General features: G+C 35.2%; 1 protein-coding gene across 1 annotated transcript; it reads left to right on the top strand.

Moving 5' to 3' along the window:
* Positions 1-3,163: 3,163 nt before the first annotated feature.
* LOC113743354 (external alternative NAD(P)H-ubiquinone oxidoreductase B1, mitochondrial-like) lies at positions 3,164-12,486 on the top strand. Its single transcript, XM_027271338.2, has 10 exons — positions 3,164-3,462; positions 4,633-4,909; positions 5,253-5,459; positions 5,605-5,855; positions 7,594-7,813; positions 7,979-8,083; positions 8,725-8,988; positions 9,071-9,192; positions 11,777-11,896; positions 12,000-12,486. Exons 1-10 carry the CDS (start codon positions 3,383-3,385, stop codon positions 12,085-12,087), a joined length of 1,734 nt encoding a protein of 577 aa, XP_027127139.1. The 5' UTR covers positions 3,164-3,382; the 3' UTR covers positions 12,088-12,486.
* The last annotated feature ends 400 nt before the right edge of the window (positions 12,487-12,886 follow it).

The following is a 12,886-nucleotide window of genomic DNA, read 5'->3' as shown; positions in this document are numbered from 1 at the left end:
TGACAACGAACATGATCTAATAGAGTGTACATTGTTTGTGAACTGGTCTGACTGATATAGTATTTGAATGCCAATGCATATCCACCAATGTTGGTTCGAATGGCACGGGGTATGGATAGTTGTCAGATCAATCGTTCTTGAACAGTATAATATTTTTTAAATATTTTGTAATTATATGTAAATTGCTCTTGGCCATCTTTTTTATAGAGGTGTGATATTCTATTACTTTTCATCTGGATTTCATGTATAATAATTGAGTTTTTGTTATGAACTTTTACAAGTAATTTGTACTGAATTACACCTCGTTCAAAAAAATATTACACTGTTTATGACGTTTTGTCACTAATAACTATCTATGCCCCTGGTCCTGTTGATTCAGTCAGTAAAGATGAACTATGTTATTGAAAAGGATTTGTAAGTGACTTATAATTTTAAGGTGCATGTCCTATGATCTTTCGTAGTAATCGAAAATCATCCAAACTTAAATGTTATATGATACTATAATGTTTTTGTATTTAACTGAAAGTTAATATTGATCTGGAATTGTCTGCTACTACAGAAACTGTTATATTCAAGTGAGTCATAGTTTTAAGAAGCCTATCCTATGACCTTTCATGGTGATCGAAAACTACCCAAACTTTCATAACCGGAATTTAAATGTTAATATGATACTATAATGTCTTTTATGTTCAGCTGAAAGTTAATATTGATTTGGAATTGTCTACTAATATAGGAACTGTTATTCTACATTTTCTTTTTTTTTCTTCATTTGCGTGTAGTATCACTACGAGTGAAAATGGTCGTCCACCTAATTCCAGCTTAATCATTGAAATGGCATTGTTTAGGAGAACCCATTTCATACTTGCTGGTATTATGTATGGAAGTATTAAGCATTGAAGGCAGCCAAAAAAAAAAAAAAGGATTGAAGGCAGCAGAATTGAATTATCAGAGTAGATAAACAAACGCCACTAGGCCTTTGGCCTGGTGGTCACCACCAAAGATACTTAAATCCTGGTGGTGTAGGAGGTCAATCGTTCCTCCCACGAATTTGCCATTATATGTGGCAGCCTTAATTGGTTTTTTTCGATGGAGCCTATATTCATATCGGATCCCTCTTTTCTATCCCCCTAAATTAGGCTAGATTAGGTTATAGGAATCCTATCGTTGCAACAAAAAAAAAAAAGAGTAGATAAAGAAACAAACGAAATAGGAGTTCCGTAATATTCTTTTTTTCTAGTCAAAATTGCACGTTCAAATGTCTATTTTAACAATCTACTAAGCTCTGGTGGGAAATTCAGTCCATACTGACAAAATTCAAAAGTTAGAGAGAGCATATTAATACAACATAAAATTGTTACATATTTGTTTTCGAGGAACAAACTTAGGACCAACACTAACATCAATAACACTATATAAAACTGGGAATTAATTTTATACACATTGACAATGTATGTATTATTATCACTAAATCTGTGACAATTAACCTGAATTTAAATTAAAAATCTGAATTTTATATATATATCATGTATCCAATGAAAATAATGTATATACTGTCAGTGTATACAAGATTAACTCTAAAACTTCCTGACTTCATTGTCTATATCATCACCTATAATAAGCTGTACTAAAAATGCTTATTTCAATCTTTTCCCTTTGATTGCGCCACAGTGAATGTTGAACAAACTGACTCCATACATCAATTTGGTTGAACAAGCTTTGTTTGGTCCATGCCACGTGGTTGAAGGTTAGCTATACCAAGAGCACATTTGATTTTTTTGAGATTAAGAAAATAATTAGCTAATGATTTTTCCAATGTCCTCGTCTCCATCCTTCTAGATTATTCAACGATTGAAATTTACTCAAAAGTATTTTAACACTTAAGTTGATTGATACTGTTACTATTTCATTACTTCATAATTAGTAATTTGTTTCAAAGATTTTACGAACCTTGAACTACCTGGTTATCATTTGCCACATAAATAACTTGTTTGAGCACATTTTGTAAGTAAATGGAGGAGCATCAACAATAAAAAGATCAATAAATTAATACCAAGACAAACAGAATTTTTTTTTTTTTTTTGGTTTTGGGAAAAGGAAAACATGGAACGTAGACGGTCCATGATGCTAACATGGCATGTGATATTGCCATAACTTATTTTTAAATTTTGTTAAAATGACAGAATCATCCTTTCAAGGCTAAATGCAATTGGATTTAAAAAGAAAACTTTTGACATTTTCTAGACAGGGGGACGGGACAGGTGCATCTGTATTGTATATTTGTATCTGGTTTTGTCCGATCATTGTATATATTATAATTTGTGGTGTATAATTACATTATATTATTGTATAAAAATATATATAATATTTTATTTATACATATTGACTCTTTCTGCAATACAATAATATAATGTGATTATATCTTGAATAATATAGAAAATACAATAACTTGATACAATTCGACGAAGATACAACTATGTTATAGAGCCAAAAGTAGCTAAAGAGATAGAAATGGAGCTCTAACACTACAACCAACCAGTAATCACAGTTCTCATTAATTCATCAAGTCTCGATGATGTAGTAGTTGTAAATTATAGTACATGAATAATACTACTTGAATATGTTAATTCAGCTGCTCAAATTTTGATCCTACTCGCAAATTCTAAAAAATGCATTGCCATCTTAGTAAAATTTTGCTATTAAAGCATCATAAATGATTATTTAGTGTTATTATTTGATAACGAAGCGTAATTTAATTAATAAAATGCACGTTCCACCTATAATCAAGGTCACAAATAAACTTATATGTCACAAGTTTAAAATTCGAGTCATCAAAGAGATAAATAAGAAATCTCTATTGATCTTGTGTTTTTAAAGATAAAAAATGTGACCATCTTACTAAAATTTTCAGGTCTACACGACACCAAAAGGAGAAGACTTATTAGCACCAACAGCCACGTTAGTGGTAACAAACAACCGCAAGGAGGGAGGGAGGGAGAGAGAGATTAGATCTTATTCCAAATGGGGAAAAGTCAGTGGTCAGACCTAAAGTCAAGTCAGAGCGTTCCCAGTGGAGGTTTTAACCATAATTGCCACGCGGCATTAATCTCACACTCAGCCTTAAAATACTCAAATATCCCAACTCAAAACCTTAAAAATTATTCAAAAGAGAAAAACAAATGCTGTTTATTTTATACAGTAGTAAGTAGTAGTATACGTAGAAAATTTGATTGAAAAATTTGCTGGCACTTTTAGCTACGGAAAAAGACAAAATCCACACAAAGTTGGAAGAAACAGTTGGTCGGAGGCTTCCCACTCTCCTGTTCATTTCACACACACTCGTTTCTGATCAGCCAAGAAAGGAGGAGGAGGAGAAGATTTGAATATGAGGGTTCTGTCATACCTGCAAAGTGCTTTTCATGGACGGCCTTATGCCTCTAAGTTATTGATTCTCTGCTCTATAAGGTTCTGTGCTTCATCTTGGCTTGAATTTAGTTACATTTTGTTAATCTTTATTGGTAAACCTTGATGGGTTCTTTTTCTTTAGTGGAAAGAATGGATCTTTTATCTTTGTTTAATTCATTTACATGCTTGTTTTGTGTACCTTTGGTTGTTTGATGTGTTATTGCCTTGTTTGGTTGAGAAGTTTGCGAATGTGATATTCAGAGTTTGACTGAATTTCCCATTTTAAACATGTTGATTTTGTGATATTGGCGGGTTCTTTTCTTTTATTCTTGAATGGAAGATTGAGCATGTTGTCTTGCTGAGAAGTGCTGACCAGAAAACTGTACTTGTATGGTTCTACTGTTTGATATGTTATCTGATCTAGACTATTTGAAGAAAAGACAGATTTATTGTTTCACAGGCTGGTAATGTGGATGATTGATACTTGAGTCTGTCAATAATAGTCATATCTATGATTCATAAGTCTTTCAGTTTGACAATTTTTCTCCCCGCTTTATAAGGAAATAAGGGCTAATCAGATGGTAGTAAAATTGAAGCATTCACTTGATGGATTATGAACCCATGACAGTTGATTAGCATGCTTTTTTAGGAGTTTCCATAATCTCTTTAGACGATTGATAGTGTTTAAAGGACTTAATAGCTACAGTTTGTTGAATTTCTACATGAACTTGAATCATAAATTTCACTCATTTGGTTTTTGAGTCCAGTGTTTAATAAATTTGATCCTGTGCATGGTGATTTTTCTTGTGCACATCAAGATATTCAGGTAAAATATGGTCTGGGAATTGGGGGAGTTGTGCATGCTTGCATTTGGGGTATGAATGGAGCATTATTAACTCATCTATGACAGGAATAGAAATTTTAATCTGGTTAGTCTAGTAATATCTGGCTAACAAACTTCTCTCTCTGGTTCTATAATTTGTTCAGGGTAGCCATTTTTACATTGTGAGTAGCTAATGCACAAGGATTTCCTTGTGGAGTTGGACTTGTTCCCTCAGATGCCAGTTGGCTTTCATTTGTATTCTTATATAATGCTACAAGTAAATGGAATAGGAGATGGATTATCTTTTTATGTGTATCATTCTTCTTATGCTTTACCGTGCTAGGGACTGCAAGTTTTTCTGGTCCTTTTTTCAATCTGTAAACCTCATGTTTCACTGGTTTCTGCAGTAGTGGAGGTCTCATTGCATATGCAGATTCTCAATCAGACGGCAAAATGTCCATTGTTGAACATGGTAATAAGAAATCACAGAAGAAGAGGGTGGTTGTGCTTGGGACAGGATGGGCCGCTACTAGCTTCCTGAAGGATCTGGATATTTCTTCCTATGATGTGCAAGTTGTCTCCCCGAGGAATTATTTTGCATTTACTCCTTTGCTGCCTAGTGTGACATGTGGAACAGTTGAGGCACGAAGTATTGTAGAGCCTGTGCGGAACATGATAAAAAAGGTGATGCAAAGATGGTAGTGTCTTTTGTGTTGATCTTTCTTTTTTCCTTGGAAAACTTCATGCAGTACATTTAGGTTATCCATAGGGTTGCTGTTGTGGTGGAAATTGGAAATTTTTGTATCTTTATCTTGCCTGGAAGTTTTCCTTTCACCCCTCCCTTGTTTCTATACATGTTTAGTTTGTCCGTTTCTGAGCTACATCATTCTTCACTTGGTCTCAGGACATTATTGTCTCTGTGCCTATAACTCACTCACAATTTTCTTTTTCCTTTCTCTGATTTCCAATTACGTATCCCATTGATGAGTTAATGATGGGTTTTTCATCAATTCCCCTTTCATGACAGAGAAATGGTGAAATACTATTTTGGGAAGCAGAATGCCTGAAGATTGATGCAGCAAATAGGAGGGTTTTCTGCAAGTCCACTGTTGACGAGAATTTAGCAGGAAAAGATGAATTTGATCTAGAATATGATTGTTTGGTTATAGCAGTAGGTGCAGAAGTTAATACTTTTAACATTCCTGGTGTAGCAGAGTATTGCCACTTTTTGAAGGTTGAGTACTTGTTCACTGGAGACAAGCATAATTTAGTCAGTTAACAGCTTATTGGGAACAGTATTTAATGATTCTATCACTAGAAGAATCTCATTTCTAGACTCTGAGTTCTCCTTTAATAAAGAAGCCATGAACTGTATGCAGGAAGTAGAAGATGCTCAAAGGATCCGGAGGACTGTAATTGATTGCTTTGAAAAAGCCGTTCTTCCAGGGTTGACAGATGAAGAACGAAAAACCAATCTACATTTTGTTATTGTTGGTGGAGGTCCAACTGGTGTAGAGTTTGCTGCAGAGCTACATGACTTTGTCTACGAGGATCTAGTCAATATATACCCCGGAGTTAAAGATTTAGTAAAAATAACAGTGATCCAATCTGGGGACCATATTCTCAACACGTAAGATATGCCTTGCCCAGTTTATTTCCTAGCATATTTTCTCTGAACCTTCTGAATGGTGGATCTCTTAGAAATGGTGATCCTGCAGAGATTTTTAATTTTCTGATTCATTTGTAGACAAAAAATTGGTGAGTTTAAGACTCTGAAAGTTTTTCATAGGCATTGAGTTTTACTTCTAGTAGCACCACCAGAAATAGGCACACACAAGACGAGATCTATGGTAAGGTTATCGACTTTCTAGGCTAGTAGATTTTTTTATTACAAATTTCCTTTAGCTGCTTGGTCTTTGCCTTCTATACTACCTTGTCGCCACAGCATCAAAATGGGTTTTGTACTTTTCTTCCTAGGCACTGTTGAGATTATGTTCATTTTGCTTAATGTGAAGATTAAATTTACTATTTCTTTCAGGGTTTTGTACAACAAAAGTTTCTTTTTAGATTATGAGATATTATATTTTTCCTTCTGTCCTGTTTAAACTGCTATCACACTCTTAACTCTTCATGAATATTCCATCCTATTTGAAGTTGGATTATCCCTTTTGAACGAAAAGGCAATAGTTGACAATTTCAAAACAAGTATATGATATATACAAAACTTTAAACATTTTTTAATATCATCATCTTGATTACAAGCTTAAGTTTTCCTTATTCTTACAGCCTTCATCGTTCATGAGATCAAACATTTAGTTCATCACAAGATTATCTTGAGATAACTCTTCAGAAACGTTTATAGAATTGATTAGCAAGTGCCAACTGACTTGTATATATTTGCCAAATTTATCTCAAAATTGCAACAGCATTTTTATGCATTTGATGATGAAAATCTTGACTCCCTTATCCTCTTCCTTTTTGTTGTAGTAGTCCTTTTCTGAAAATTGTTTCCTATGGGAGAACAGGGTAATGGAGAATATATGTTTGTTTAAATTCCTACATTTCAGTTTCCAAGTTAGACTGAGTAGTCCTGATGCTATGTTGGGCCTTTGACTCACAATCTAATGATTCTAAACTGTCTGTTAGAATAATTTTGTTTCACCATTCCTATCTCAGCATTGTGACCTTGCACTCACCTTGTGGATGTCTCAACAATAATCTTTGACTAATAGCAATCTGTTCTTTGTCCTTCCAAAGCCCTGCCATAATTCCAAATCAAAGCTGTAAATGTTGAAAAGGATGTGGATTTTCCCCCTTTCATGTGCAAGTAGACTTAGTATAGTAGTTGGCAACCTACGTTGGATATATTTTAACTACCTAACTTGCCTGATACCTACTCATTCTGGCCAGTGGCTTGTGCTATTGTTTCTATGGCACTACTTTGATGATTTATTTCCTCTGAATGTCCTAATAAGTTATTCTGGATGTTTAAGGGGGTAGATTTGACTGGCTAGTTATCTATAAACAACTTGTTCATTTAGTTGGTGCTCTTCAATTGTTCTTGTGTAGTTATATTGGTTATTTCATCTTTGTTCATGTAACTTATAGGTGACACATATCCTGTCTGTTAATAGTTGTGCAATGCTATATAACATGTCTTTCCATCTGTTGTTTTTATTGCTGTGCTTTGGTGTGGGTGGGGGAAAGAGAATAACCAGTTTTAGGTTTTATTGAGTTTGAAAGAAACTTTATAGCAGCCAATAAATGGTTGTGGAGAGTTGGAAAGATACATTATCTCTGCTTTTGAAATCTCTTAGATTTGACCTAATATCTGGAAAGCTGATTTTGTGAATATACATTTAATGTAGGTTTGATGAAAGAATTAGCACGTTTGCTGAGCAGAAATTCAGTAGAGATGGTATTGAAGTTTTAACAGGACGGAGGGTTGTCAGTGTTTCTGATAGAACCGTAAACATGAAAATGAAATCAAATGGAGAAGATATTTCCATGCCGCATGGGATGGTTGTCTGGTCAACAGGAGTAGGCAGTCGTCCAGTTGTGAAAGACTTTATGGAACAAATTGGTCAGGTAAGCTCTCACTTCTTCCCTATGTTTTGGTTATTTCTCTTTCTAGTATCAAGCTACCTTGTAACTGAGTTTGATTTCGTATGTGAGCATATTAAAAAAAATGTAAGTCCGTTCTACACTGGTGTTCTTATATGCCAATTTATTGCAATGCTAATCCTTTTGCAGGGCAGTAGACGTGTTCTAGCAACTGATGAATGGCTGCGAGTAAAGGGATGTGAATATGTTTATGCTCTTGGTGATTGTACCCATCTCCAGCAGAAGAAAATTAAGGTATATGTTCTTATATGTGTTCATTTACTTAGAATTTTGACTGAGTTAGACAAGAAAGTTGTAAACTCCCATTAACTTGATGATGGTAAATTACTCCCTGTTTGGCATGCATGCACTTGAATGAGGTCGCTCAGTTTTCAGGTTTTAATCATCTTAATGACATATCAACAATTAGCTGAGAAAACACAGTAAGTCTAACAGATATAATATCTTTACATCAACTTAGCATGTTAACATGAAGTGTTTCTACGGAGAATTTTCAGCATCAAGGATCATGAACTAGTTATTACTGTAGTTTTTGAATATAGTTGAGTTTTGAAAGCCAACAATAACAGTTGTGAAACTTTGTTGAGGTGCCCCAAAATCAAGGTGAAGATTTTGGGGCTTGAGCTAATAAAAAATAACTAGCAAACAAGGCAGTTGTGAAACTTTGTTGAGGTGCATGCAGTCATTGGTACAATTAGTCTAGTCAGGAAAAAGAATTAAATAATAGCCTAACAAGGGCTTACCGGTCAACCATTCTCATGCAATTATAGAACCACATTATATTCTTAAGATGTATCAATGTGTTGGTTCTCACAAAATTGCTTTCATTTTACTATCTTGCCGTTCATTCTTAGTTTCACTTGTTTTTTTATCAGGAAGATATCTCAGAAATATTTAAAGCAGCAGACAAGGATAATAATGGGAGTCTCACGATTGAGGAATTTCGAGAAGTGATTGAGGACATTGTCATTCGATACCCCCAAGTGGAACTTTACCTACAAAGCAAGCATCTGTTTGATGTGGTAGACCTATTCAAGGACCCCGAGGGTAATGATAGAGAAGAGATAGATATTGAAGGGTTCAAGTTAGCCCTTTCTCATGTTGATACACAGATGAAGAGTCTTCCTGCGACTGCTCAGGTTACTTATTTTCATTTCCTCTGTGTTGCTTTTGCCTTATTTTGACACTATTTCTCATGTAATTCATCTTTTGGAATGCTAGGTAGCTTCTCAACAAGGTGCATATCTAGCTCGGTGCTTCAACCTTTCGGAGAAGTGTAAAAGAAATCCAGAAGGCCCGCGCCGTTTTAGAAGCGGTGGGCGTCATGAATTTCGCCCTTTCCGGTATGTGTTGCCTCTTGCAGAGCTTGTAGTTTCTGTATTTCCGTGTGATTAATCAGTTAATCTCTGTATAATTAGAAAATAAAAAAAAATTCATATAGGACTACAGAACCTTTAAAAGAGGAAAAACTACCTTCTGATTTGATGTATTGATCATCTTGTTCACATAGTTCAGTTAGTGATTGCTTCCATCAAACCAAATAATAATGTCTGATCATGATTGGAGAATCTTTTCTTCTTATAACTGCCTCTATGCTTCCACATCTGAAAAACCAAATAAAAAGGAGCTTTCTGAAATGTTTGACTGTGTGCTTGGCTTATGGCGAAAACCATCATTTTTGCGTATTTGGCTATTTCAGTCAGTCAAGTATACACCTCTATAATTTATAATTATCATTGTAATTACTGAGCAGACAGAAAGAGTTCAGAAGGCCTGGTAGCATAATTCCGTGTTTCAATTTCAGCTTCACTACACTGGCAAAATGCGAAAGAAAGATAAAGTTAATTGTTAATTTGATTTACGAACCATTAATCACAAATACCTCATCAATGATTGCATGTGGTACCATGAAACCACCAACACAATATGGAGGAATGTGGAATCTGTTCTCCATAAGGAAGAATACAAGGCAAAAGGATGAGGGTCATTATTGTGATTGCCCACCAATTAAAATTGTCTTAGGTGGTTTCCATGGGAAATTGTTAGTCATCAGAGTCACTGGGCACTTTCCATTTTGTTAAACCAAACATAAATGGGTGTTAAATCTTCTATACTTCTTGAGCCTCACACTGAGTCTATCAATATCAGATGGTTTGTTATAAACTTAATGAGTATAATGTTTGAGATTCTGGGTTCAGCTTACAGTATATGTGGGAATTTAACTCTTTTGAACTTAGACCGGGGTCTGATACTTCTTACAGAATGCCTACTAGTCAAAACTTTCATTTCATACCAGTTCAGTCTTGACTATCAACTCTTCTCCATAGATATGATAGAGCAGCCAAAGTTTATCAGAAACAAGGTAAAAGTGCTTACCATCTCACAATAACAAGCAATGGCATAAATTTTTGCCTCAACATGAAACTAGAAGAACTTTTATGGCCAAAGAAAATGAAGAATCTTGTAATAAAGAAATACTGGTATGATCTAATGAACCTTCTGTTACTTAATGCAGTGTCTAATTAGAAAAGTATTGGTCTTGCTAAATCAACTCTAGTATAATATGATCTAATGAACCTTCTGTTACTTAATACATAGTGTCTAATTACAAAAGTCTTGGTCTTGCTAAATGAACTCTTGTGGTTTTCTTCTCACTCATGTATGTTTGATAGCCAGATCCCTTGTTCCAACTGAAAGCTTTTTTATTGGTTGTTTCTGTTTTGCTTATTATCACGGAAAGTTTTACTTGAAGATTACATTTTGCCTGAAGATGTCTAAATAATGCTGTCTCAGCTTAAAAGGACTTAGAAATAACCTGAAGATGTTGAAAAGGGCTTAAAAAGACTTTTATTATTGTGGAAAGATTTACTTTCTATGTCAGGTATCTCAACTTAGAAAGTGGATTTTCAACATTCTCTAGGGTTTTGGTGAAATAGGAGAAAATTTTGAGGTCAAAATAGGGGAGTTTTCTTAATATTGCATTGTACACTAGTGTCACTTAAATTACAGATAGAATTGTTCAGGGACCCTTACCTAATTTCAAAACAGTTTTGTCGAGTAATTCTTCTATTTGGTCTAAGATTCAGCTTGTCCCTTAATTCTGGGACTGCTCCCACGTTCTACTTCATGTGGTTGCACTCTAAAAAGGGAACAAGCTTTCCCGTTGAGAAATTTAGACCACGCTTTTTTTATTTCCTTCTTGAAATAGGTTGTCAGTCTCAACAGACTAATTATTGTACTTTTTGCTCAACTTTGCTATTAAGTTTAGGATTCTTATAGTTATTTCCAGCAAGCTTCTGTTGCAGTATGATTTTTTTGTTCCTTGAAAAATTTTTCCTATCTTCCTAGAAGATACTCGGGATAGATATAGGAATGAGTTTTGTAAGGGATAAGGTACTGAGGATGGAGTCTGGATGGTAGTTGTATGTCATAGCTGTTCAAAAAATTGCTAGATATCTTGTACATTTAAGTCAAAACCACACAAGCTAATTCTTTAAACTTTAAACTTTACCTTTGCCTGTGCTTTTTTTTGCTCTTTAAATAGTGTACTGGAAAAATCTAACAGCAGGATCATTTTACAGATATAGTAGGAAATTAGAGAGACTCACAGCCTACCAAAACCCCCCTCCCCCTCCTCCCCAAAAAAAAATCAATAATATGTTTAATATCAACGTCTGGCACTGCCTTTCAACGCTGTTATTTTCCTTAAGAAAATAGACTATAACCTCTCAGTTATGAGGGAATTCATGCGTTGGATGTTATGGCTACAAAAATTAGTTGCAACTTCACTGTGCTGCAATGACCCCAAGGATAATCTCCAGCTACAACTGTCAGTTGAGACTTTGAGCCGTATTGACAAAGATACAAATGATAGAAGTTCCCGTCAGAATTTGTAGATGTTGACATGTCAGTGTTTTCCAACCCCAGGTATAAGCATTTTGGGCAATTTGCTCCGCTGGGTGGGGAGCAAGCAGCAGCCGAACTTCCTGGAGATTGGGTTTCTATGGGTCGTAGCACACAGTGGCTCTGGTATTCTGTTTACGCAAGGTAACCACTACTTTTTTAAACAGACAAAATACCATTTGCTTGTGTTTTTTAAGTTTTGGGCTGCATTGAACTCATCTAATCCAGATATCTGTGTTATATGCAGCAAGCAAGTTAGCTGGCGAACAAGGTTGTTGGTGGTCAGTGATTGGTCAAGGAGATTCTTTTTTGGGCGAGATTCAAGTCGCATTTGATGCAGACATCCAAGGGCTGTAGCCATTCTCTAAGTGAAAACCCGTTTCTGGGAAGTTTCTCACTGATTGCCCCGTCTAGTGTACATCCTTCATACCTCTTTCCCTAACTCCCTGCATCCTCCCCCCCCCCCCCCCCCCCCCCTTTTCCAAAAGAAATAGAAAAGCATTGCTTTTGAATTTTCAGAGCAGGAGTTCACTTACATTTGGAGTTTCATAATGTAACTAGTCATAACTGTGCAGTGCTGTTGCACTTAATTGGTATGTATGGGACAACGTGCTATGGTTCACTGCTGTTGAATTTGGCTGCAAAGAAGATTGAGAATGGACGAGTTTCTCCACATATGTTAAGTGTTGGTTGAATATCAGTGCATGGAAAAATAAAACATCTTTGCCTTGGTATCTGAACATTTTCGTGGTTAAAGTATCAAATTCTACATGCAATGGCCGCCTCTTGCTTTATGAGAAATTATTATCAGTGGCCTAATCATCGATCAAACGGGAAAATGCTGAGGCTTGCTTTGATCCTTTTGTCACAAATCTGCTCCAATACAAATGTGTTTTGTGTCATCCCCAAAATGGTAGAAAACAATGGCTGAGCAGAATTTCGATCCCCGACACCAATAATAATTCCACATCTCTTCATGGAATACCAGTTGCTTATCCTTTATTTTATCTTCAGCAACTGTAAATATTATGTAAAACGTACCACTTAGTCAAATTATTTTACCTTTTTCTTGGGGATAATCTCATAATATTATCTCTTATCAACTTGACAAGACTAAATATTCTTATCAAATGT

This window comes from Coffea arabica, chromosome 5e (assembly GCF_036785885.1).
Source record: "Coffea arabica cultivar ET-39 chromosome 5e, Coffea Arabica ET-39 HiFi, whole genome shotgun sequence".
Classification (NCBI taxonomy): Eukaryota; Viridiplantae; Streptophyta; class Magnoliopsida; order Gentianales; family Rubiaceae; genus Coffea; species Coffea arabica.
The sequence above is the reverse complement of the archived record's forward strand: the minus strand, read 5'-3'. Positions and strand labels throughout refer to the sequence as shown.